The following is a 26,907-nucleotide window of genomic DNA, read 5'->3' as shown; positions in this document are numbered from 1 at the left end:
TGGTTCAGTGATACCGGCTACTGAGAACTAGCACTTAACACACCTAATTAGGTACTTGTAACACAAGTAATACACAGGGTAGAAGCCCGATACAAGAACGGACAACATTGATGCCCTCTGTCCTTTAAGAAGGGACATTCTGGAAGACACATGTAAATTAGGAAAAATTGCTTTTGTGCACAGTAGCCAGAGAACATGGTACTCTGTGATTCAATATACAGAATAAAGCATGCTGGAATAACTGCACTCCAGGAAAAGGCCAGACTTGGAGAGACCTTGCCAGTCAACTCCACAAGGTACTGAAGTACGGAGCTCAAGAGCCAATGCACATGATAGTATCTCTCACCATACGGCCATCTACCAAAGTTGTTCAGGTAGTAAGAAGAAACTGAACTGCTGAGACGTTTCAGAGTGGCTGGGAAGACATGTGGCCTCAGCAGTACTGAAAGAAAAGCCAAAAAAGCAACCCTACATTAGAGAATCCGTATCAACTAGAAAAGGATAAACTGTTCCTGGAATGTTTTCCTCAGTCAGGCCTTCGTTTCAGTGTCAGGATGGGTGGATCCAGGCCAAAAGGTAATACCTTTAAGTCTAGAGCAGCAGGGAACTGAGGCAGACAAAGCGACTTTGACAGGGCAGGAAGTGAGTTGGTTAAATTCAAGTAAAAATATGTTAGTGCTCTAAAATTGCAAACCCTATCGTGGGATGTAGAATAAAGCTATGGAAATCTCAAAGCCTCCTTAAAACATTCCTTACTTTCTAATTTAGAAGTAAGGACTGAACAAACTAATCCCTTCAAAAAATAGTTCAAATGCTGATTTTTTTTCCACCTTTGGAGTAAAAGCTGGAAAAATACAGGAAGAGCGCTGTGCACTCCAAATGGATGAGGGATGGCAGGTCTGGGATCAGTCCAAATAAGGGGCTTGGCAATGCTATAAATCTTACAATAATAAAATGAAAGAACCTTGAGCAAAATTCGTCCTTCCCCTAAGCCTTCAAAAAAATTCCACCCCTTGTGAAAAATGATATACTGACAGATGAAAAAATTTACTATCACCCTTCCCATTTCCAGGCATATACCCAACACATATGGGCAACACCTGTACAAAATTCCTCCCACACTGCTGCACTGAACTGCTTCGCTACTGATTTAGCCAGGTTGCTTCTACAGAGCAGAGAACATCACCTGCCTTGGCAGGTTGTGCATCAGTTGCAGTTCATAAAGTAAAAGACACTGAAGAACCAAAGCAAAAACCCCACAAACAAAGGCATACTTGGTGCTTCAAAGCAAATACACACACCAAGCATGACAAGGCATGGATTCCTAAGTGCCGCTTAAACACAAATAAACAATAATTAATGTTGCTGTAACTGAGAAAGAAAACAGCATGATAGTACAAAAAAAAAAAAAAACCAACCAAAACCAAAAAAACCCACACCTAGTTTATTTGAAACTGGAAAAAAAAGAATTAGAAATTACTTTCTTAGCTAATTTAATGCAATCATTGAAGAAAGACTTTAACAGGAAGAACAGAAGAGATTTTGGAAAATGTAACAATCCTGCAGGCTCAGAAGATACTCAGGATACAGAGGAAGAAAAACTCGTCTCATAAAAAAACATCTCTCAGCTAGTAGTACACTGAGATTAAGACCACTACCAAAGGAGAAGAAACTCAGAATGGCAGTAACAGACAACATAGGATAACAAACAGCAGCAAAAATGCGACAGTTATTTGAAGAGGACAGGCACCACCGAACTTGTTGCAGCTAAAAGGAGGGGTTGTTTGCAAAGGAGTGTTCAACCGGGTGCTGGCACAGCCAATTCAGGATTTGGATAGTGTAATTCAGTATATTGTTTTGCATTTTTTTTGCAGACTCGGAGAGCTTTGTTGGAAGGACAGAGAAAAAGAGATTACAGAAATAAACATAGGGCACAGTGAAAACACTACATGAAGTATATTTAGTTGGACAGAAAGGTGGGGCTGGGTGTAAGCAACAAAGCAGACGAAGACGAATAAAGACAGCAAGACTTTGGATTGGGAATGACAGAAAAGATTATTTCCCCTCCCCACTCTAAAATCAAGAGAAACAGACAAAAATGGTGAGAAAATATGTTGGGCCATCCTAAGCATAAGCTAAAAGAAAGATTTCTACCTAAGAATGTCAGAAAAGGAAGCTGACAACAAATTTAAGTGAGAAAAGTTAGGAATAAAAAGGTAGAGCTGAGAGTTGCCATCATCTGGGCTAGTACCACCCTCAAAAATTTAAGAACTAAACAGCCCTGCAGCACTTCCCCAGAAAGAGAAGATGACAATAAACACACAAACAAGTGACTAGAAGAAAGTCTTCAGAACGAAGAGCGAGCAAAGAAGTCAGGGAAGAACAACATATCAAGTAGCACTGTGACAGGCAGGGCCAATAAGCACATGAAGGTGAAGACATGCTCTTGAGGAACTGGCCAAAAAGGCTGTTAAATCTTGTGAAGTGAATTTCAATTAAGTGTAAAAAATAGGAAACAGAGTGAAAATAATTCTTAATCAAAATGGGAAAAGGCAAGATAGAAAGGTCTTAAACTACCGCTTGACAGGTTTAGAGATGATGGGTAAGAAGGATGATGTGCCAGAAGCCTGAATCAAGACTAGTCACTGATGATGGAGAGAAAGCCACACCTGTTTTGTACAAAGGCTCCAAAGATCGGAAAGAAAGATTAAGGAGCCAAACTCCTACAAAAGCAAAGGACAGATTATATAAACAACTTCTATCCCTACGTTCTGTCTCATCTGAGCATCAGCCCAGATGTAAGTCAGACCTGTGCTGCAAGAAAAACTTAAATGTATCTTCTTTCTTATTTTCCATTATTAACATGAAATCTATTTCTTAACTCAAAAGTTAATACAAAGTCTCTTCAAAAATAACTAAAAAAAAGCAACATGGCTCAAAACTAAAACTCTGCTAGAAATAATTATTATTCTTTTATTCTTTGTCAGCAAAACTCTCCCTTCCATTTAACTTTTAGTGGTATTAGAAGAGTGTTTGTCTGCAGTAGAAACTGATGGAGCTGGAAGATCAGTAAAGAAAAGACATTATGCCGAGAAACAGGAAATCATGCTCTTTACAAGACGGAGGACAGTTTTAATCCTGGATCAAGTATTTACTTAAATACTGACCTTGAAAAACTCAACCTTTCCATCTCACCGCCCCATCTACCCCACTGAAGTGTTGTGAAGATGTTAATATTTGTACAATACTCTGAACACGTCGAACACAAAGGATTATAGCTATTATGGAACAACTCTCTTAATCCTTTCTGAAACAAATACAATAATACAATATTACCATTAAATTCAAAAGAAGAAACACTCAAAACAAGTAGGATGTTAAACTGCTGTCTTTTAAATCTTTCCTCTGTACCTGCATATGAAACTCAACTATGGGAATTATTTTTCAGAAGTTTGAACATGATAAATATTTTACAAAAAACTATTTATAATAAAAGCTATTTCTTTCTTTAAAAGTTCAAAAGTTCATTTAAACAGATCATCAATCTCAATAACAACTACAATTTGTCAATCTGGCTGCCCTGACCGGTCAGTCTGTATGATACTGTAAAAGTATCATAGGACGAAACCCTGATTATGATTTCATGATCACAAAGGCCACAACGCCACGGAGATATTGCCTACCAGCTATTCAGCAGATAAAGCAGCAGCCTACAGGGAACACTCCAGGAAGCCTCCGCACCTATCTGTGCCCAAGGAATGAGCTTGCTATGGAAATAGTGGGTAGATTTATGCATTTTTTAGTTTACATACAAAAATTACAATGTGGTTCAGCCTCTACTATTTTTGAAGGGTTTCTTCAAAAAAAGCAAATAATTGACTGTCTGGCATTTCGGCAATCCACTGGGAAAAAAAATGTTTTACTGTTAAATTACGAAAACAAAAACATTAACTTACATTTTTTTCCCCTTTTCACTCCCCTGCAAATTTTAGCATATTTTAATTAGTAAGTGTTAGTTACCATAGCTACCATAACCACACTATCTCTGAAGTCAATTTTATTAAAATCCTGAAATTCATACTTTTGTTGTATCACAGTTAAGCTTACACAACGTCTACAAGCATAACTGGTGTTATGTGGTTCAACATATGTACTAAGACGAAGAGAAATAACAACAGTGTAGGTCACCTGTATGTCTTTATGTCATAAAAATAAGTAAGTGACTTCTGACTGTTAGGATGAAGCAAAAATAAGTAAGTGACTTCTGACTGTTAGGATGAAGCAAAAAGCAAATGTGACCGAGGAACAAGCAGGTCAGTTGAGAAGGGTTTAAGACCAAAAAAAAAAAAAAAAAAAAAAGATATTTCTTTCCAGAATAAGCACAGTGATACAGGAAAAGAGAAAACTAAATATAAGGGTAAAATCTTCTTGCACAGATTAATCCCAGCTTTTTAATTCCTTTTTACTGGCACTTTATCCTGATGATGACATATAACCATCACCACTATCATAAGGGTTACTCCAAGCCACTACTTACCAGCTACAGTTTTAAAAGTTCCAAAATTTTTTTGCTGCTGCCATTTAAGCTTTGCATGAATGTGCCATATTAAGACTTCAATGCTGAAAAAACAGAAATGACACAAAAAACCCCAAAATTGTGCCTTCGTATAAGCCCTTCATATCTCAGATATGCTCCTACAGTAGAATTAAGAAGAAGGGAAAAAAAACCCCACCCTTCATCTTAGAAGAGTTAGAAATAAACCAGAAATGGATCAAACACAAAATGAATGTGAAATTTAGCTTTAAATATTCTTTATGAATACTGCCACGCTTGTATTCAGGACTATATTTAAGAGTGTGATGTAGTTACTTTGTTACACAAAATGATTTGGTAAACCTCTGCATACAGCCAGATCTTTAACCTGGTGAAAAGGTAACACAGCAGTAGTATGCCAGTTAAGCATCTGACAAAGTAGGCCACGCGCTTCAAATATCACAGTAGAAAGTGAAAAAAAACCCAAAACAACAACATCGTATTTTGAACACGGTTACTTCAGCACTGCCTAACCTGCTGAGCTTACTTTCTCTCAATGACCACAGAGGGCCATTCGCACGGGAAGACCTGATGCACAGGTACAGCAGGTAGATAGCACAGTTAGGAAGAGCTGGACTTGCTGCTCAAGGGCAGCGACATACAAGCTCGTCCACAGGTACTCCAGAACTATCCCAGGAAGAATCAAACAAATTAAAAAGAGTCTGTGTGGAACCACTACTGGAAGGTTTCCTTCAGTCTCCTCCTGGTGCTTCTTTACTCAGGGCAACACTTGGGATCACCCAAGAAGCAGTTGCAGGTTTTTTGTTTTTTTTTTCCTGGTGCCATTTCTCCCCAGGTCCCTGTCACACACCATACGAGTTGCACATCATGATAGGGAACAGACCTAGAGCTTTCTAGGAACAAAGAGTTAGCAAATGCTGTCCCTACCACAATAGTTCATTCAGTCTACAGGCTGCCCTGGGAAAGGAAATGCAACATGTGGGCTATGTATGAACATGGGATGGAGCATGTGTAGAGAGTGGCTACAGGTATGACCTATGCTCTAGGTACTCCAATTCCCCAAGCTGTCTGAATAGAACACGGGGAAAAAATGCACAAAGATGCACAAGACTACAGAAATACCAGTAAAACCTTCACGTTAATGTTATATACATCAAGACCACTTCCTGACCCGAATTTTGTATATTCTTGATATAATCCAAGATTTCATCTTGTCAATTTTCACCTATTCCAGCACTTGAGAAAGTGGATTATATCAAGAACATGTATGAGGTCTTTCCTCCATCACCTATCCATATCGAAGAAACCTGCTTCAACTTCTTAGTGTGTATCCACCCTCAACCTTACTCAAAGCTTAGTCCTAGAATCATTTCATTTAGAATTGTTCTGGGAACAGATATTTTACATCTTTCTGAAATACACAGCAAACTACCTCACCATGAGCTGTACAGGCTTTTGAAGATTTAAAAAAAAAAATCACCTAACCTATTTTAGTAAGAAGTGGAGCATAACATTTTATAAAGGGGCAAGAAAGAATATGGATGCACACAGGTATTAACGTGTCTGCTGTGGCAGCTAGGGAATTGCTGTGAGAATCTGATGGAGATGCATTTGATACAGTTGTGTGGGTGGGAAATGTTGAGGGCAGCAGCTAGAGAGAACAATTATTTCTTGTAGTCAGGAAAGAATGCCTCCAATAAGAAGATAGTCACTATTAACTTATTAACAAATGTAGCCCGAAGTAGTGAACTTTAAAAAGTCTCTGAACCTCAGTTCATTCCACCTAATACTCATCACTTTGCAAAGCAAGAAGAGGCTCCAACAGGGTCACCCAAGGATCATGCTAGCTCCTATAAGGTGCGCAAACATTGGAACAGGCTGCCCAGGGAAGCGGTTGAGTCACCATCCCTGGAGGTGTTTAAAAGACGTGTAGATGCGGCACTTACGGACATGGTTTAGTGGACATGGTGGTGTTGGGTTGACGGTTGGACTCGATGATCTTAGAGGTCTCTTCCAACCTTAATGATTCTATGCTTCTATGCTTATAGACAAAATTCTGCTCATGACTACATTGGATAAACGTGAAAACGTTGCAAGTGGCACACATATTTCAAGAAGAGGGTCCAGAAAAAACAGCTTTTCAGCATTTTGAGGAGTGGACAGAAAAGAAGAAAGGAAGGGTGTGGATGATCAGAAAGACAGACTCAAACTCTTCCTGAAAAGCCGTCCACTGTTTTTGTATTCTCAACGAGATAGACCAGTTAACATGCCACCTCAAAAAGCTGCTGTATAGTGAAACTCTAGTCTGCTGAGCTATATTTTCCATTCAAGAGGTAAATAAAATTATTCCTTTGTTACTACATAACATCAGTTGCCTGTTAACCAAATGCTGAACTTGTTATGGCACAAAACATTCATTTTAATATGCCTTCTATGGCTTGAAGGTCTAGACCTGTCTTAGTTGGGTGTTAACCTGTCTGGTTTGAGCCCTAGTCTTTGGCTAGCTTTTGAAAAAGGTCAAAGGTTCCCAGACCAACATATACCACCATCAGCAGTTCCCAACCATATGCACACAGACACAAGAAAAGTGTACAGCTGCTCAGAGTTCATCTATCGCTCCACTGTAATTCTACTATGTTACTTCTTACTGAAGTATTCAAAAGATGACAGTATTTATCTCCTCAACATACCAAGTCTATTACAATTACCTGATGCTCTGAGCATGCCCAACTTACTTCCCTCTTTTTTTTTTTTCTTTTTAAATTTGTGATACCTTTACAGCAGTGCTCTCTCCTCTGCAGCAACAATAATATTCCTCACAAGTGTAGAGGCTTACAACCATCCAACCTTGCTACAAAGGATCAAAGAATTGCTTCCAGACTCTCTCAAATGAGGACAATTGTTTCATGAACTCTTTACACAACCAATGCTCCAATAAAACTTTGTACTATGGGCATGAATGTGTATTTATCCCTGTGTGAACTCCTACTTTATAAGGGTAAAAGTTTGAAAAGTATCTAAATTTCTTTAAACAAAACAGGAAAGGAAAAACTTTTTTCAAAAGAAAAAATCGTGATGCTAATATGGGTCTTGTATCTGTGTTCTTCCTCTACTCCTTCCTTTTTTTAGGTCACTAGAAAGGAAAAGCAAGTGGATCTGTTCCTCAGACTATGATTAACTCCCACTGCACGGACAGTGTTTGATCATGAAATATATATAAATAGGTACAACTTTGCTTACTTGAGCAGCCTTGTTAAATCAGTGTATGAAAACTGGGCACCATTCAAAATGTAAGAATACTGTGCAGGCTCAAAAAAAGGTGACTTTTTTCCCCCCTTATTCTTTTTTGTTGTTTGTTTAATATAATATTTGTACCATGACTTTGGTCCTGAAGCCTGTTCCTAACGGGGAATCCTTGGATCAAAGCAGTAAATCCTTAAAGTCACTGATGTACTAATTTGTGCAGGCAAGGGTTCCTTCCAAAAATTCAAAATCAACTTACTATGTATATTTTACATACAAAAGCAACTTTATACAGATTATTTACGTTACTACTAAGGTAGGCTGGAATCCTTTATAACAAACTCCTATACTAGTATGCGAAACGTTACTGCAGACTTGTAAAATTATTTTTAAACTAAATAAGCAGTTTGCATAACATCAGACTTGTAATGTTTGCCATAAAAAGTATCATAATCTGTAAAAATAGAGTTGGTCACTATAAACTGAAAATTGTGCTAAGATGTCTTCGTGTAACATCAACTTTTCTCTCCAAGAGTTCAACCATAATAAAACCAAACACCAATATTAAAAACTCTGGGGAGAAAGTGACAACCTTAAAAGTAAGTAAACATATGTTGTATACAAGGGATTAATTCAATTATGGTATTTTTACATGATGCAGGGTGGAAAGAAGAACAGAAGTAAGGATTCATTTGGTGTTCAGGTGAGAAGTTTTCCAAGCATGCAAATTACAGATCTAGTCAGATATATTGAGATGTGATACAGGTAGCTGTATGTTTCTGTGGGTTCCTGGCTCAGCAGGAAAATTTCCTGTAGAAATTCAAATCTCTGGGGAGCAATTAGTGTAAAACACTAACACAGGTAACAAGTCTTGTTCTCTGGAGGAAACAGCGTATGTTGGTTTGTTCTGGTTCAAGAGAGATGAAACAAAGGAAAAGTGTACAGAAGAACACTTCTCTTAGGTACATACAGACTCTGCCTGGAACAAGGGAATTGAGAAAGTAGGTGCACTTTCTGCTGGAAAACTGAGGCAACGTGGTAGGCTCAACATGTGAGCAAAACGCCTATTACTAAATATTTATCTGAAACACTTTAGTTATGTTGAGATGAACATGAGAAACAGAAAGGGGACTGCTGCTGCAGTTCCCCATTGAGAAAGAGGAAGGTGAAGTCCAAACTGGGATGCCTTTGAGAAGAGGCCAAGCAAACCCTGAACGCTGACACTGCTGTCTTCCAAGGATGTGATGGGTAACTTGTAAGAAATACTTCATATACCAATTCTCCTCTGTTATAGACAGAACAGACAAAACACAGGCTGGCATAGGACAACAAAAACTTAGCCTACCAGAGGAGTGGATTCTCCCACTACCTCATTAGTTCTCCTGAACTGCTGGAGTTGCAAATATTCAGAAATTGGAAAAGCTTTACAGGGAAACAACATGCACGTTTGCCTGTTTCTTGTTCTTTCCAGGCATCTGTTTATGGCCACTACTGGAAACAGGATAATGGTAAAAGTCACCAAGTCAGGGACCAAATGGGCTGAACTTGTTTAGGAACTGTTATTTTAAAAATTAAAAATAAAATTAAAAAGTACTAGTTTTACGTGACTTTAACACCAAGTCACTCTGTTTAGAGATCAGAACTCAGCGTTGCCTTCTTAGAACTCAATACAAGACAGCAGAGTTTAAGCCCATTCCATATTTGGGGAAACAGACATAACCAGTATTTCTCCCCAAGTGGAAAAGTCAGGATCAGAACCCAATGTCCTCTTTGCTACCCAGACTGACATTTCAAATGGTCACTGCCGTCGTTCAATACCCTATTGGGCAAGTCTGCGCTAGCCAGCAATTTGCTACAAACAACAGCAAACTTCTTTTCTATGTCAATTCTGACTATGGCAGTGCATTTTCTGTGGATGCAAGGAAACTACAGAAAGTCTTCAAGGCAACATGCTGCCAGAGTTGTGATTTGGGGGGGGACACATAGCAGAAGCACTATCTCGCAAGGGCTGAACTCATTTAAATGGCCAAAATACGGGTTTATTTCTTAATATACACTTTCACTGATCCTCTCAGCTAGAGAGACATTCTTAAGTTAAACATGAAACAAACCAAATGTAGCAAAACCAAGCTTAACAAGCATAGTATCTAAAGGTCTGGTTCCACTATTGCCTTCCAATTTGTGAAGTCACTTAAACTAACAAAGTGGATATAAAACAGTACCCCTCTAATTTGGCAAAACGCCGCCAAACTGCAAAGGTGTATAATGACTCCATGCACTATAAATACACTGTGTGTGAAAGCCTTAACTTTTTTTTTTTTTTTTTTTTTTTTTTTAAGTTTCTGATTTCATCCCCGCCGCGGTGTAACGATGGGTACTACCAGGGGCTCACGGTTATTTTGGAAACAGCTCCGGAGAAGCACCACGCCTGAGAGTTCACGCAGGAGCGCGGCGCTGCCCGGCCGGGAGTAGCCGCCCCGTGGGACCCCCACCACCACCCCCAGCGAGCCCTCCTCGGGCCTGGGGTCGCCCAGGCCCCGCGGTGCTGCGGGAGGGGGTGGGAGAAGCTTCCCCCCCCCCCGGCATCTCCGTCCTCCCGCCTCACCGCGCCCCCCCGCCCGCCATGTGCCGCCCGGGCTCTGAGCATGTGTCGGCGCGATGCCGCCCCCTCCCCTCCCCCCTCTCCCTCCCTCCCCCACCCCAGCGGGGAGGGGGCGGCATTTGGGGCTTCCCCTGGCCCGCCCCCCCCGCCCCCCCCTTCCCCCGCTGCCCGGCCCGGCCCGCCCTCACCTGCCAGCGCCAGGATCTGGGCCTTGTGGAGCAGCAGGCGGTCGCCCCACTCGCCGGGGCTCTCGTCGTCCTCCTCCGCCTCCTCGGGGTTGCGGTACACCGTGTAGACCTTCTGGTTGTCGAAGTCGAGCTGGGACGTGGGGCTGAAGTCCTGCACGCAGGAGACGGGCAGCGCGTAGCAGACGTTGTCCTCCAGGAACCGCACAAAGGCGTACATGGTGCGGCGGCGGCGGGCGGGCGGGGCGGCCGCGCCGGTCCCGCGCTCCCCGCTCTGTTATTGTTCCTCAAAATCCGCCTCTGCGCTCGGCTGAGCTCGCCTGGCCGCGCCGCCAGCCGGGCAGCCGCCAGCTCCGGGCAGACACGAGCAATCCAACGCGGAGCGACGCGAGTCGGGCTGCCGCGCGGCGAGGGGCGGGTGGGGGCCGGGGCCGGGTGGCGGCGGGCCGCGGGAGGCGCGGCCCCCGCCCGGCGCAGCCCCCGCCCGGCTCCCCCGCCTCGGCCCGCCCGGGGCCCATGCGGAAACACCCCTTCCGGCGGCCCCGGGCGTGTCCCGGCCCCTCGGCGGGGCGCGGGCTCGCATCAGCTCGCCGCCCGGCAGGCCCGGGCCTGCCCCGGCTCCCCGGGAGCGGTCTCGCACCTCCGCCGCGGAGGGTGTTGGCGCGGGCGGCGAGGCGGGGCGGGCAGGTGCCTCCGTCCGAGAGGCTTTCGAGGGTACGGCTGGACGGGGTGTCGGTTCGTATTTGCCAGGCACCTGTGTCAGAGGGACGGCTCCCGCCCCTCGGCCTGGGCGATGGCGTTGCTGGGCCTGGCGGGCTGACAGCATCCTGGCAGAGGCATTTACCCTCTGGGCTCCGTTGCTCAAACTTGTCCCCAGTTTAAAGGCCCCGGGAAACTCTTTTTCCAAGTTAAAAACTCCTTACACCTGTTCCAGAGAAACAGGCCTTCTCCCGCCTCTGTGGAGGTGTGACACAGGGCTGTCTGCTCCTAGGCCGGGGCAGTGCCAGCGAGTGCAGAGAGAAGGGGTAGGAGGGACCCATGAGAGGCTATGGTCACGTGTGGAGAGGAGACCAGACCCTTCACGGCCAAACAAAACAACACAGAACCGCACGCTCATCTGCCAAGTATCAATAGAATCTGAACATCCGTTTTCACCTGAAGGTCTTCAGGCTAATGCAGAACCACCTGCACTCAATGGTGACCGCTGGAAGAACTCAAAGCTTCCCTGCCCTCCCCCAAAACAACGCGGAGAGTTGAGAATTTCTGTGTGGGTGTGTAAGAACAAGGGCTAGAGACCGTGCCATTTTTAGCACAAATTCCCAAGCTTTTGGAGATGTGTACATACAGACTATGGACGCTTTGAGCTTCCTGTAAGAAAAAGGAATAATGTGGCAACATTGATTATGGTTCACAGCAAACTCTTGCCCAAGTTTCCAATGCCGAGGTCTGTTTTACGCAATCAGTCTTAGGAGCAAAACAATAATACATGGAGAATCGTTTAAAGGCAAAAAAAAAAAAAAATCGCAGAATGAGTAATAACAAGAGAGGGGCATCACTGGTTTTCTGTTTGCAAAAAGCCAACACAAAATGAAACCAAAATGTATTATCTTTTCTGGTTTGCATATCCCTAAGCCTTTGCCGTACTATCTATACCCATCACACTGAGTTTAACCACACTGAACTTGTTTTTCCTAGTTATCTTTTACACACTTTTTAGTACATGGGAACAGACCACAAGCTGGAAAACCTGAAGTAAAGTTTTGACTGACCACTGGCACAGGTTGCCCAAAGAGATTATGGAGTTTCCATCCTTGGAGATAACTCAAAAACCATCTGGACGTCGTCCTGGGCAACCTGTTCCCGGTGGCCGTGCTTGAGCAGGGGGCCGGACAAGATGACCTCCAGAGGTCCCTTCCAACCTCACCCATTCTGTACAAGTATCAGAAACCTACAGTTATGTCCAGCAGAAGTCTGTCTCTGTCCCTTAAGCAACACATGAAAACATAAGGAATGCATACAGGTGTGGTTAAGCCGATGTAAGTAGTTCGGTAACAAGCTGTAAACTTCCTGTACAATAATGGCAGCTTTATTATTTTAGTCATTACAGAGTTTTGCAAATACTTCAGTTTAAGATTGGAGATTTAAATGGCAGTACTTTATGTTAACAGTAAAGTATTGCCAAACTGGTATGTAATTACAGGCAAATATAAGTCTGCTACAAAGTATGTATTCTAGTAGCTAGGCTGCAAGGGAAATGAAATTCCAGCAGAGATTGTGTTGCTGATCAAACAATACCAGCTGCTGTAGCGCTGCTATCTCTTCTACCTCATGTTACAATGGAGGTAAAAGGAGCTGCAGAAAGGTGACAGGACAGACTGATAGCTGGAATTACTCCGTGGACACTGTTAAAATTACGTGAAGGACAATTTTGTCCCACTAAGTTCAGTGGCTAGCGAGGGATTTGGTACACTGACTGTTACCAGGATTATATTTCCTCTGCAGCTGAATTCTATTAGCAACATCTAAGACTGCTGTCGAGGGAAAGGAACACAGAAAAATGGAGAAACTGGAAATAACAGGGGAAACGAAGGGAAGCTAAAGACTCAGAAATTAGGTTGACTTGGAAGGGGAAAGATCTCTTCAGGTACCAAGGAGGCCTGGGTAATTTGCCCCAGTGAAAGAAAACTGAAAGACTTCATGTGAAGCCAACTAGTGTCATAGTGGGGGGTAGGGAGGGGTTGGTTTTTGGTTTTGTTTTTTTTTTTAAAAGGAACACTCTAAACTGGTATTTGCAACATTTTACATTTGAAGGTTCAATTACAGCAAAGGCTGTAAAGATTTTTGTATCGGCAACAAAAAAAGGTCTCAGATCCTTTAGAAAGGCTGTTTCACTGTTCTCCACTGAAGGACATTTTTGGGAACAGATTAAGGGTCGGGATGATAAATGTGTGTTTACACTTGGTCCCTAGCACAGACATTGAGCCAGAAGGCATTATAATGCTAAAGAATTAATAATGATCCCGTACATTTCTCTTCTGTCTACAAGGAACAGTGTTAATTTCTGGCTTTAAAACCTATAAATAATCTGCACTGGTTAGCCGTGAAGCTGAGGAAAAGACCCATTTAAGCACAGAATGAAACACACAAGTACTGTCACTCCTTTCATTTGGACCTTTCCCATTGCTACTAATGGTTAGCCAGCTGTTTTAACACTGAGGTTAGCTTGAGGTTTAAAGATGTAAGGCTATTTTAAAGGTGTAGATTTTAAAACTCATTGCTAAGGGAATTACTGGATCCTCACCAGATTTAAATCCTCTAGCAAGTCCAGCCTTTTAGAAACAACACAACCCTGCTGAGAAGTAGATTGTCATACTTTCAAAATACAAATGAAGACTCAGCTTAAAAAGTAAAAGTGTCACTCCAAGAGTCAGGAAACCACAAAGCACAGTCCCAGCCCTTCTGGGGCTCCTGAGTGGCTGTTTCCTGGAACACTACCTGTATTTTTCTTGAAAAGTAAAAAAAGTGTTAAAGCAAAAGCTGATGCCTGCTGTTTTGATGTGCACTCTGTATTTTCACTTAAACATATAAAATGAAAAGCTAATAGTACCAATAATAGTTAAGCAGGTGCTAAATCTCTTTCACAGCAAAACATTAAAATTAGACTCATCAGTCACGTTACTTCCATGTTTAATACCAAACCCTCAAGGGACACCGTATTGATTTTAAATCTACTGATGAAAAAATTCCCGTTTTGTTTTACCATTCAAGTGGAGGGGTTTCACTACTACCTGACTACTCGGAAATAACAGTACACTGGTCTACTGCTAGGAATCCCTGCACATTCAATATGTGGTTTAGAAAACATTATTGTTTTCTTGTGAATTTATTTATCCTCCAAGTATTGCAGTTCTTACACAGTTGTTGTCAAGCTCTTTCCTTCAAGCTGAGGAAAGATATATTCACAATTTTTTTAGGTAACACTGTATTTTAACAATGGCATTTAAAGTCATAAAGCTTAAAGAATAATTCAAATAATGCACAAGAACTGAAGACTGTTCAAAGGTTTATGTATGTACACGCGTACAATCGACTCACAATCTGGTTAATTTTTACCAAGAATACGATCAATAGGGTGGTCAGAAGATACCTCCATTCCATAGTATCTCATTTTTTATCTTATCATAAAGTGCAAGATAAAGTAATTTCCAGGTATAAATGAATCTTCCTCTGAACAGTCATATATAGCTTCTAGGTGTTTTGAGATAGAGAGGGTGGTTGGAAGGGGAGAATCTACTAGCTAGACAAACAGAGCAGGGCAGGCATTCCAGAGGGTTGTTCCCCTTTAGATTTTTAAATAATTTTTAACTCTCAAGACACACTCTTGCTTTCAGCATCACAATGATTACATGTAAAAATAAAAAAAAAAAGTCCAGTTACTGTATGATCCTAGAAGATGGACGAGAAAATATTTGTGCCCACATATGATTTCCGAAGCACTCCAATACCAAGAGAATAGTATGGGAACCTAGATTACATAGATAAATTCTTAAAATTTAATCTTTTGAAATCTATGGCCTTAAGCCATCCTTAGAAGAGGAAGGGCATCGCTGCAAAGCTATTTAGTCCCAATTCCTGAGAGTGATCTAGCCTTTCTTGGGGCTGAGGATAATACTCAATCATCTTTTGCATTAAACTCTCACGTCCTAACAGAATATTCTTTCAAATAAATGAAACCTAAGGAACACTTTATGGATCCATTCGCATAGGAGACACTTATTTCCCAGCTGGTATATTGTGTAGCATGAAAAGGTAATGATTAAGCCAAAGTGACCACTGGAGAAGGCACTTTCCTCACTGTTAATGACTGGCTGGAGAAACCAAGGGTCAAAGAAAAAGCCAGACAGTCATTAACTGCTGAAAATTCCTGACCTAAAGGTCATTATTACTATTATAAAACTGGAAAATGAAAAAGTAATTATTTTCTTTGGGTTTTTATATGTATTGAAAAGATTAAATTCCAGTGTCTGTTGCTGTGGATACTGGTCTGTAAGATACTTATCTTTCCCATTCTGGCAGGCTATGCAATGGATAGATCTGGGACTGGCAACCCTTCAAGAATGTGTGCCAGACTGTATTTTCCTTTTCCAAATTACAGGTTAAACGTGCCCACAGAAAGCCAACAGGAATCAGGAGACACTGCCAGTCAGCGCTATCTTGCCTTGGTGTGAGGCAGTAATTCTCCCCACTCTCACCCAGTCCTTTGCTCAGCGGGAGCCAGAAGCTGGATTGTCAGGGAGCTGCAAATGACTCTCAAATCATCGTGACTTTCAGCTCCCACCCTGCTGTATACCATTCAAAATCTTGCTAAAGACCATCTTCTGTACTCGGGCAGTATGCTGTTTTCCATGCTATAAACTTCTTGCCTGAGAGGAAAGTAGGAAAAACATTTTCTTTGAGCTGGCTCGTGCGTGGACTCACCTTTAAAACATGTCCTTCTGATACCATTGCCACCATCTTCAAGAACTGCTCTGAAGACAATGTTGCTGTTGCAGCCCAAATGATCTTTATTGCTACTACCATCCACTGATGGCTTCAGCCTATGTATTTTCACTCTATTTGGAAATCTGATGTGAGATTTTCCCTTTCTTTTTTTAAACCAGACTTTTCCCTGGCTTTTGACAGACATTTTACTAATATGACTCTAAAAGTAGCTTTACATACAGAGATTTTGCACCACTGCAAGAATTTGATTCCTTCCATACCTTAGATGACAAAGTGACTTTCATTTGGCAAGGACTAAAGTCTTTTTGTAACCTTTGGGCTTCAGTGTAAAATCATTACTAGACGCAGCCCATGATTATGTTATGCTTTAGACAGAGCTTCTGAGTAAGATGGTATTAATGACCCTTTTTCATAATATTTCCATTTTGGTTTTCTATTCTCACGTCTGTAGAGCACTGTTCTGTCTTGAACCGGCATTTATATCTCATACTGACAGGGAACACGATCCTGCAGCCCTTTTCTGCACAGACCTATTCTGCTCGAGAGGTTCACACAAGTAAGGAGAAAAGGAGGTCAACTACTACTGACTGCATTTTGTCCAGAATGGTACCCCCACGTACTCACACTTCCCCTTTCCTTCAGAAATCTGATTTTAGGGGAAGACTGGACAGTCTCTAGAGATGGTTCTTGCTGGTTTGGAAGGTTCTGGACAATCAGCAGCAGCAGGAATGCGACTGTGTAAGTGAGGGCAGAGTCAAAACTGCTTAAAGAGATATGTTTTCACACCCCAGTGCTTTTTAATTCATACTCTTGTCATACTCTTTCTAATCCCTTTCAGGGCTGGCTATATTTCAGTATAAAGTGAGTTTTTAGAAAACACTCCCAGGAATTAGTGCTCACATCTCACCACTTCAGAAGAGAAGGTAGAGTTTTCTACTTCTAATGAAAGTCACAATCAGAGATGGACCAGCAACTCTTCTGAAGAACATCAACTAATGCGAGCACGTAAAATCCTGTTGTGGATTTTGGGACATAACAGAGCAGGAATAATCCTTGGAATATTTCAGAAAAGTGCCTTCCTCAGGTGTGTCTTGTTAATAATCACATTTTAGGTTAGAAGAACATAATTCTTCACAGTTGGCAAACTGAATGCTGAAACTGCTGGAAACTGCAAAGTGCAAGTGCTCACTGATACAAAAACCTTCACTATACTCTGTGAACCTCTGCACTCCTACGAAGACCAGACATCTTTATCATTTATGAGTTACAAGTGAAGTTGCACCTGGTCTGCACTATTAAGTGAATTTAAAAAAAAACTCCAAACCAACAAGCAAATGTTAACTGGAAGGAGTTGCTGTCACCCAACTCCCAAAAATTCATAGCATGGGATAACTATGATAGACCCCAATAGGCGTTCTTCAAGGAAGAGTAACTCCTTTTATCTCACACAGCATAGACAATTGGCATTCATCTTTGCCCCACTTACAAGGAAGATGTTCCCTCAAAATATAAAATGGCATAGGAAAGTGATAATCCAAGAGGTGTTTGAAATCTCAAGGGGCTTCATGCTTTGCTAGTATTTTCCACAAAAGCCTGAGTAACATCTATTGTGCAATAATATTTAACATTCAGGGGAATCAGGATCTTTTTTAAAGTGTGATCAGAAAGGAGGGCCCTTCATAGGCTGTCACAGCATTCCTCATAACAAAGAAAGCTTTGTTTCATAAAGAAATATCTTGTACTAGAATACCCTAGGGAAACTATAGTTTGGGGCTTTTTTAAACAAAGACGGGAATTTTCAAGTTTGAGGTTCCCTTTAAGTACTCTTCTAACACGAATATGTTTAAGGATGCTCTATCAAGTTCATGCATGAAATGTCATCCAGCCATTAGTATAGTTCTATGCAAATACAGCTGTGAAAGCTAATAACTGAAATCTGCATTTGTTTCCCATTTCCAGCATATTATACAACTTCTCATTCTTTCCTGCTTTGTAACTCACATTAGCCTCTCGTATCAATAAAACAAAGCTCAGGTTATATTGCCTCCTGCTTAAATTCTCTACAAACATCAAAGCTGGACATTTGAATAAGCAATTTAATGTATACATTTTTATTCAGTTCAATATACTGATATTCTCCTGGTTGGAATAAGAATTCTGCAAGATGACTGCAGAGAAACACACCATTCGGAATATGAATTGCAATATTCTCGCAATGCTTTTCAGTGAGGATGGTGTGATATTAAGATTAGATCCTGCATAGAATCAAATTTTGATGCTTGTATACAGAGTCTGGTATTTCTTTTCCTTTATAAGGTTTGTATGCAAAACCAGAGCAATCCAATATTTTGACCATACACCGTCTGCAGATACTACACAGTCCAAACTGATGAAAAAATAATGTCAATGAAAATAAGAAACTGTCTGGGGCACTGCAGCGTACAGACTTTGCTAAATTCATCATAACTAGTTTTACTATTCTGAGGACAGAAAATATTGCAAACCCAGTCTTTCCAGAACAGCTAGAGTAAACAGGGCTTGTGTCCATCCCTAAATTCAATCTCGGTGTGTAGATTGACTCTTTGGGAGCTGTAAATATTTCCATAATCTTTCAAATTCTCTGGTATGATACACGCAGAATTTCTTCCGAATGGCCCATATTTTCCAAATTCACTCCCTTTTTATTTACCAGTACATATAAGAGGTAATAAAATAGAAAAGATAAGATACGTGAGGAGACAACAGGGATTATATTACAAGCAAAAGGTGGCACTACTGAGACTATATCACAGTATTTAGTGAACATAAATAAGCATACCTACAGTTTTTATCCAAAAACACAAGAGAGAAAAGACCACAGAGGAAAGGAAGTCTAAATTTTGTTCAAGGGGTAAACCAGAAGCAGCACAGTGCAGTAGCTCAAGATACTGCTTTAAATAGTTAACTGGTTGGGAAGTAAGCTAATAATGGTTTAGATAAATTTTCACCTATGAAAAGTGATGAATTGACACATTTCTTAACAAGTAAGGACAGTACAGTAGACACCATTATCTGCCTTGCCTCTGACCTGGAGGGACTATCTCTACAATGAAAGGTATAGTGAGCCTCCAAGGGCAAGGCAGTCTTTAATGCCACAGCGTGATTACTAACAAGGACACCAATTATAATTTAACAAAAAGGGGAGAGAGCAGTTTCATTATACTGAGGCTTATATGTATACCTTCATGATCAGCTACTGCCCACAGAGGCATTTCACTGATTTTACACACCATGTGTGACACAAATATTTTGATTTTCTGTGGTCTCTCCAAAACTCACTGAAATCACTCCTGACCACTGTCACAGTATTTAAAAAAAAAAAAAAAATCTGTTAATCAAGAAGAACAAGGACCACTCCTGCTCATGCCTCACATTGTGAAATGGACTCAAAGAGAGGTTGGACCTAGAAAGGACTCCGGTGGACTTCAGATACCTACATGCAGCTTTACAATCCAAGAAATCCCACAGAGTTATTGCTTACCCTGCAGGGCTGTCTCAGAACAAGATCTCAAATACCATCTGTGCTCAGTGTGGAAGCTGCCAAAATCCCATCCGCAGAAACCGTGGAGCACAGAGCATTGTAACTCCCATCCTCCTCTGGAGCAAAGACTGAGAGATACCTCCATCTTTTTACTTTAACACCCTGAAATTTTCACCTGAAGGTAAGTATATGTAAACCTCCTTTCAAAACACAGGCTGAGAGAGACTTCTTTCAAAATTGGCCAGCAAGGCCAGGAGGACACCACAATGACATCTCCCATCTTTTATTGATCACTTCCTCACTGGGGCCCTTGCCTGGCAAGTGAGATTGCCTGGCTTTTGTTCCCCCATCTGGCTAAAGGGGTTCAGATAACTTTGCATCTCCAGTTGTATAAATCCTTTTCTTCACCTAGACACACTCCATTTCCCCGAGTCAAAACCCCCAGGAAAGGAATGCATGTGTCTCCCAGTCTCAGGCTCAATGTATTATACTCCAGTTGACTTCTTACCGATCACTTGTAGGTGACCAGGCTACTGCAGGGTAACATATTTCTTCCACTAAGAGCAAACTACTTTGAATTAACTCATGTTTACCAATTGTAAGAGCACATACATGGGCAGTTACTGTAAATCAGCTGATTTGCGGGAAACTTGTTATTCCTCAGTAATTTATTTAGGGGTCTGTATTCTAGAGAGAAAAGTGTTGCTGAAGTGGGAAGTAAGAAATGTAAATAACAATTAGGCTTACTCTTACATGCCTCAAATAGCCCCAAGGTTATGTTTCCTCTGACCAAATATTCTCAGTGAGCATTCTTGCTGCTCTTACAGTCCGTTACATGTTTTGGCTTGTTTGGGGTTTTGGTTTTTCACACCTTCGGATTTTAGGACAATTGGAAGTGAAAAAAAATGTTTACATATGAATGACCCGTTTTAATTGTTTTATGTTTTGGGTTTTTTTAACTGTGGTCCTTGCTGAAATAGCAAGACCAATATAAACTCCATGCTTAGGAAAGCTAAGAAGAATATTAGAATTTCCTCTGTCTTAACAATTCCTCTAAAATGGCAGCTATTTCTTTGGGATGCTATTTAATGAACATCAGTAATCAGTGTTGCTGAGTGGTTTATTTACTTGGAAAGTAACATGGGTTTCGGTAGCTAACTTTCATCTTTTAAATTTAGAAGTTTTGGTCCTAGTGATATAATTTACCAAGTTATCTCTAGGCAATTAAAATGTATCCTATAGTTTAACCTTTGGATGATGTATAAATACATACAGACACTCCTACAAGGCAATTCGTCTGCCAGTCTGGAAAATGCTGACGTTATAGTCAATAAGTCAACAGTCTGCAATGTTAAATTATGAAATCAGAAAGAAATCTAGTTCACATTCAACCTGGATATAAAGATCATAAGAATTTCCAATGTTCTGTGTGGGACAGTGAATTTCAAAGACGACTGTATTCTGCCCCAATAATCACGATCTGCACAGCAGGTTCAGGTATTGTTGGAGAGATTAAAAACACAAAAACAGAGCAGAACAGCTCAGCATCAGATAATCACAAGCAATTCTATGTCAGCAACAGACAGCTGGAGACATATGCCAGCAATATTGCAAAAGTGGTAAAATGGAGATTTTGTGACAGCAAGGACGTGGGATTTATACATTAAGCTAAAACTCAACCAAAACCATTGAAATGGTTGTTCACAAGTAACAGCTCTCTGTCACAGTGTTCAGAAAGTCTACCATTTGGCATAAAAATATTTAAAGCAAAAATTAAGCAGAAGAAAGTATTTTCTTCTCTCTTTAATATTTTGCATGTTGAACCTCTGTATGCTTTCAGTGTTATTGTTTATCTTGGACAAAGAGATCAGAATAGTTTTTCCAGATCAGCTGGAAGAGCTGTCCAGTTATGTACCAAACTCATGTTTTGTGAAAATTTTGTGTGAAAAAGCAGTTTGATGGAATTTTATCTAAGAATATTTGTCTAAAGTTTTTTGCTTCAAAATACAGTTTAAAAGAAAATGAACAACACTGTTTTGTTTCAATTGACATAGCTTGAGTCATTCTGTTATTCCCTTCCCCTTGAGTTTCAAGTCTCCATCACTATTATAATTCTCTGATACTCATTCCCGTCTATCCTTGCTTTTCTCTTTCACTTTTTTAATTTAAACATCTACTGCTAAAAAGTAAGTCAGTCCAAAAAAAAAAAAAGGCTGAAAAAAACCTTTTATATTGTTGTTGTGAATCAGAAGAAAGAACAGGGAAAAATACTTAGACTTGTGAAGAAAAAAATAATCTACCTTTCCACTGCTTTCTCTCAGAGCCTCCCTTATAGTCACCCTCAAAACCTTTTCTTCCTTTTTTTGTAGTTGACCATGTAAAATCAGGATAAAAATATTCAAGGATCTGAACCTGAAAAAAAACAAGTTTCCTATTTTCACAAACATTTCTCAGAAAACCCTTTGTATGTTGGGTTTCCTATAAAAATGGAAAATAGCTTGAAAATATTCACAAGAAGGTAAAAAGTCGTCTGATGAGTTCACATCCCCTGCATATGAACAACAGTTTCAAAGCGATGTTTTATAGAGGTGGTTAGGCCTGAACATTTTCTGATTTTATTGCTGAGGCTCTGCCTTTGTATCTCAAGTGTTTTGTCCTGGGATCTTTCCATGATAAGATTCCTGAAGCTGCGACTCTCAGGAAGGGTAATGGAGACAAGTGACTTGTGAAGACACTAAGGCCCCAGCCCCTGAGGTCTTTGTATTTTAGGACTAGGAGCTTGATGCAGGTTGAAGAACAATGTAATGCTTGAGGCGCTGATGAAAGATTTTGAAAAAACAATGCAATAAGAGGCATCAGCAGGGAACGGCAGATTGATTGCAACAACAATCCCAAAAAGTTCTGAAAAGAACAAAAATGTAGTGCTGAGTAAAAGAAATAAAGACGAAAAGAGGGAAAGGATACTAAGAGCTTGCAGGCCTCCGGCAACTTGCCTGCATATCGATGTGTATCTGGGGCAATTAATCAAGCAATTTTCATAACTGTTTTTTACATTGATTAGTAAACTTTGATGATGCTATTCAGTCTAGTTCATTAGGTGGGGTTGACAGGATCTACACTAAACTTCAACGTACTAAAACTTGAGCAGCTCATTGAAGCTCATCTTTTAGGTCAGTGGAGGGGCCAGCACCTCCAGAGGAGAGATCGCCCATCGATTTAGGGATAGGAAGAACCACTCTCTCCTGAACTGATTATTGGTTCCTCAACATGTAGCATAGGCCGGACACTTAGTAGTGGTGTGCCTGAAGCAAGATAGGATGAACTTTAACCTACACATTCTTCTTCCCCTGCAAATTAATACCTCAGTTAATATGGTAGCTTTTTTAAACAGACAAGCACACAAACTCTGGTTTTGGGATGTAGTGAACCACTCTGAACCACAAACCTATCTGAATGGAGGCACAAAGCCAGCGTACCTAGCCCTGAGAGGCTCACAGTGATACAAAGACAATATTCTAGCAGCACAGCCTGTCCAGCGCCCGTCTGCTGTCACAGTGGGACGTGGCTGAGACAGTCCTACATCTGATGATGAAAGTCTGTTTTAACTTGTGTTTGGGGTTGCTACCACGCAAAAATACATTACAGCGGCCTCCATGCTTCTCTCATCTCCATCTCTTCCATCTCCAGCTGGAAGCCAGCCCATCAGATTGGCACTGCTGAAGAGACACTGAAGCCACCTTGCAGCCTCACCTTACCCAGGCCAGAATGCTGACTGCTGCAAAAAACATGAATCGGAAGTAAAACAGAGCATTGAATACATTAATCAAAATTATCACCGTTGCAAGATCTGCTAAGAACAAAGAAAACAAATCCAAGGAAAGTTAACACTAGAAACCATTTGCAAGGCTCCATGAGTCAGCTAATGAAATAACTGTCAATTGTAGACACGAACCTTTTGTGCTTTCACACAATTTAAATATAAAGTAATTTGCATTCAGGAATCCAAGTCTCCCTGAAAAAAGATTAACAATAGGATTCACTTTCTTTCCACAACCTTTTTTCTCCCTCCCTTCCCCCCAGGGGTGGCTCTGATAAGGTCACCTTATTAATGCAGATCTTTGTTTTTCAGAAAGCAGTCAGGAGTTTAACTGTTTCATTGTGAAATGATCTATGAGATGAGAACAGTCCATTTTTTATCCTTGATTGATCATTTTAGCATGTATAACAGCAAATCCTAAGGGATACCACTCAAATCCCTGCTTCAGAATGACCTAGAGACTCAACGCTAAAAAGTGTAGCACTCCACTACACAATCCTTCATCTTTTTTCTTAACTTAGCATTTTCCACAGAACATAATAAAGTTACCTTGCATCATTACAGTTCTCTATAGGAAAAACACATTATAAATAAGCAAAAAGTTTTAACAGCTGAGAGTTGGGTGCTGCTACAGCCAGCAGAGGAACTGAGGCATCAAGCAGTTAATACCTTTTCTCCAGACACAAAGGCAGGAGCAGGTCTGTGATCTCAATTCAGGTGTCACGGCTTCTCATTTCCTGCCCTGGCCACCAGACACCTGTTGCCCTGCTCTTAACAGCCTCTGATGGGAACTGCCTAGTGCCAAAATCAGAGGCTCTGGCTCCTGTATGACGAGTTGAAAATAAAGCTATTCTCTCTTTTTTTTTTTTTAGTTATTTACTGTGTATAAACTTTATCTCAACTCCATTGTCGGGTTATTCTTCTCTATTCTATGCGCTTTCAGCCAACTAATCTTCATCTTTTTTTGGTGACTTTTTGCTGACGTGTACAGAGTCCTTAAATAAATCATTACGAATATAAATAGCAATGGCTGGATTACAAAGGATTCTGGAACACTTGCGATAGTAAATTAGCAGGCAGACAAGCCTACAGCTGCCAGCAGCTGATGTAATATTTTATAGTATTGTTTTCTAGATTGCATAAGGGAGAATTATTGTCCTTTGAGCTTCGTTCTCTGTTTCTTTGAATCTGTCAAACAGTTCAACAATTTGATGCTCACACAAAGTTCACAGAGAAACACCTGGTGGAATTTAGGCAAAGGTCCTCTGTGCTTATAAATCCCAAATATCATATACACAGAGCGGGGGAAATACAAGTCTGAGACACAAGCAGCAGTTAGAATTTGGGAAAGAAACCACGGGGACATCTCTCTATTGTCAAGAGTATTTCTAAACAGATGGACATTATATCCACAGAAAGAGCTACCACATCAAGAAACATTTGACACAACATTCCCCCTTTTTTCTTCCTATCCTTTCTTCATAAATACTAAACTCAAACAGACTGTTGTATCATGATAGTGCAATCTATAAATTCCTGTAATCAACTGATGGCACAACATTAATTATGGAGACTTTATATGGGCCACATGCATCTTTACACCCCTTTATAAAATGCTGACGCATTCCCTATCTAAAAGGGATTACAATCATAGAGGATGATCCTGCAAATGCCAGCTTTTGAATGTAGCATTTGCTATCATGAGTAAGCCCACTGAAGCTACCAGCAACTCACATGGCAGGGACAAAAAGCTCTGATTCACATATATGACTAACAAAGATATTCAGGCCACAACATTTTCTATCTGACTATACTTTTGCAGGCTAAGATTTAGAGGGTTGACACTTTCAGACTTAAGACACAGCCCAGGACATCAGGCTGGCTGTGAGATGACACAGGTAAGAAGTGCAGGAACAGGTAGTGGTTCCCCTCAGAAATAAGCTTAAAGAAGGAAAACAAAATTTGGAAAGCTGTATCAGGAAGGCATCAGGTAGTTACATTATGATGAGGATGGTGATGAAGTTGAGATGGGAGAAGTATATGAAGTAGAAGGGATACAGGAGGTAATTGCAGAGATGTACGAAAGACAAGACTTGGATTACATGGGACTTAGACAGCAGGGACAGAAGGCTCAGCGCTAATATAGAAAAGACAGGGAACAATAAAGGGATTCAAAGAGCAAGAGCTTTAGTTGTGAGCAGCAGAAGTGATTCTTAGCCAATCCGTTGCACTTCAGTAGTAGCTGTTGGTCCCAAGCCAGGATACAGAAGACAATGTCCACGAAAAAGTCTCATAAAACTCCCTGATTAGAGAAAAGACAGTCTGCTAGACTGGTTTCTGATCTGTGTGCCTATTTTGGCAAGTGAGTATGTAGTATAAGTCATGCAATGAAGCAACCTTACAAATACCATATTTAAGTAGCTCATGTAGTGAGCACCCTGGGATGACATGCCCTTGAATTGAAAGGAATATGCTACTCCCTGGTACAACATGTAACTGCCTTTCACTTGTCTCATTTTTAGAGACTGATTTTAGTCTTTGGGAGTGATGAGTGGCACATGTTGTAGGTGTTTTGCCTAAGGTGTGCTATTTCATTAATTGAATGTTACTTAACAAAATCTCGTCGTTACAGGAGGCACACTGTAATAAATTATTTGCAGGTTATCACTGATGGATACATAAAATCCACTGAATGCATCAACTGTCATTCAGCAATAGCATGGCCTGAATATTTATTACCTTTTATTTACATTATGTCTATTCTATTTCATGGACAGGTAAGAATTCTAAGACACATTAAAAAATCATTTCCAATGATAAACATCCACAATGTTAAAATCAACCTCTTTAAATCCCCACCCAAAACAAAGCAGTTCTCCCTCCACCTATGCCCTTGTATTAGTAAAGACCTGAGTTTACGGAGAGTTCTTGCTACAGTCTCTGAGTATTATCCAACTCATATTCTTCCACAATCAATAAAAATCTCCCTAAAAAGTCGCTGATATCATGCAACAATCCGGGGACAAAATAAAGCAAGAAAGCGAGATTATTGTAACAATGATTAGCTTTAGTGTAGAGCATTATAAGGTCAAATTTCTGGTTGCTAGTCTGGGTGACTATTTTTACAGTGCAGTGTAACTGAGAAAGGGGCTGCTGACTATTCTAAGGCTTGTGTTAAGGCTCTTGGTATGCCCACTGTGAACGAGAGCCTTCCCAACAGCACGACACCACACTGAGCTGCCTTTACCTTAGTTTTCCAGAATAAATTACTGCCTGTTGAACATTAAAGATATACTTTCAATAACATGCTATGTAAATAATAGCTACATTATTCTGAAAACCTTATGTTTCCCAGTTTTTTGGTTGTTTGGGGTTTTTTTAAATGCTGTTAGTACATTACTGAGAGATACAGCTCTCTGGGGTTACAGAGTCTATGCACAGCAACTTTTAGATGAAACACCAAACAGAAGTATGGCTAGCAAA

At 40.7% G+C, this 26,907-nt stretch overlaps 1 protein-coding gene across 6 annotated transcripts in view; it reads right to left on the bottom strand.

Annotated features, from left to right (window-relative positions):
• LOC143161327 (BEN domain-containing protein 5) overlaps window positions 1–26,907 on the bottom strand; it is a 987,131-nt gene that overhangs the window by 378,024 nt on the left and 582,200 nt on the right. The window contains exon 1 of one of the 6 annotated variants that reach the window (XM_076340240.1): window positions 10,589–10,950. The exons of 3 other annotated variants lie outside the window; for them this stretch is intronic. In XM_076340240.1, coding sequence (XP_076196355.1) covers window positions 10,589–10,805 — 217 coding nt within the window. In that variant the 5' untranslated portion in view covers window positions 10,806–10,950. Of the gene's footprint in view, window positions 1–10,588; window positions 10,951–26,907 lie in introns of those variants that run through there. 2 more of the 6 variants (XM_076340239.1, XM_076340241.1) reach the window with 2 other exon arrangements.

This window comes from Aptenodytes patagonicus, chromosome 5, assembly GCF_965638725.1.
Source record: "Aptenodytes patagonicus chromosome 5, bAptPat1.pri.cur, whole genome shotgun sequence".
Lineage (NCBI taxonomy): Eukaryota > Metazoa > Chordata > Aves > Sphenisciformes > Spheniscidae > Aptenodytes > Aptenodytes patagonicus.
The sequence above is the reverse complement of the archived record's forward strand: the minus strand, read 5'-3'. Positions and strand labels throughout refer to the sequence as shown.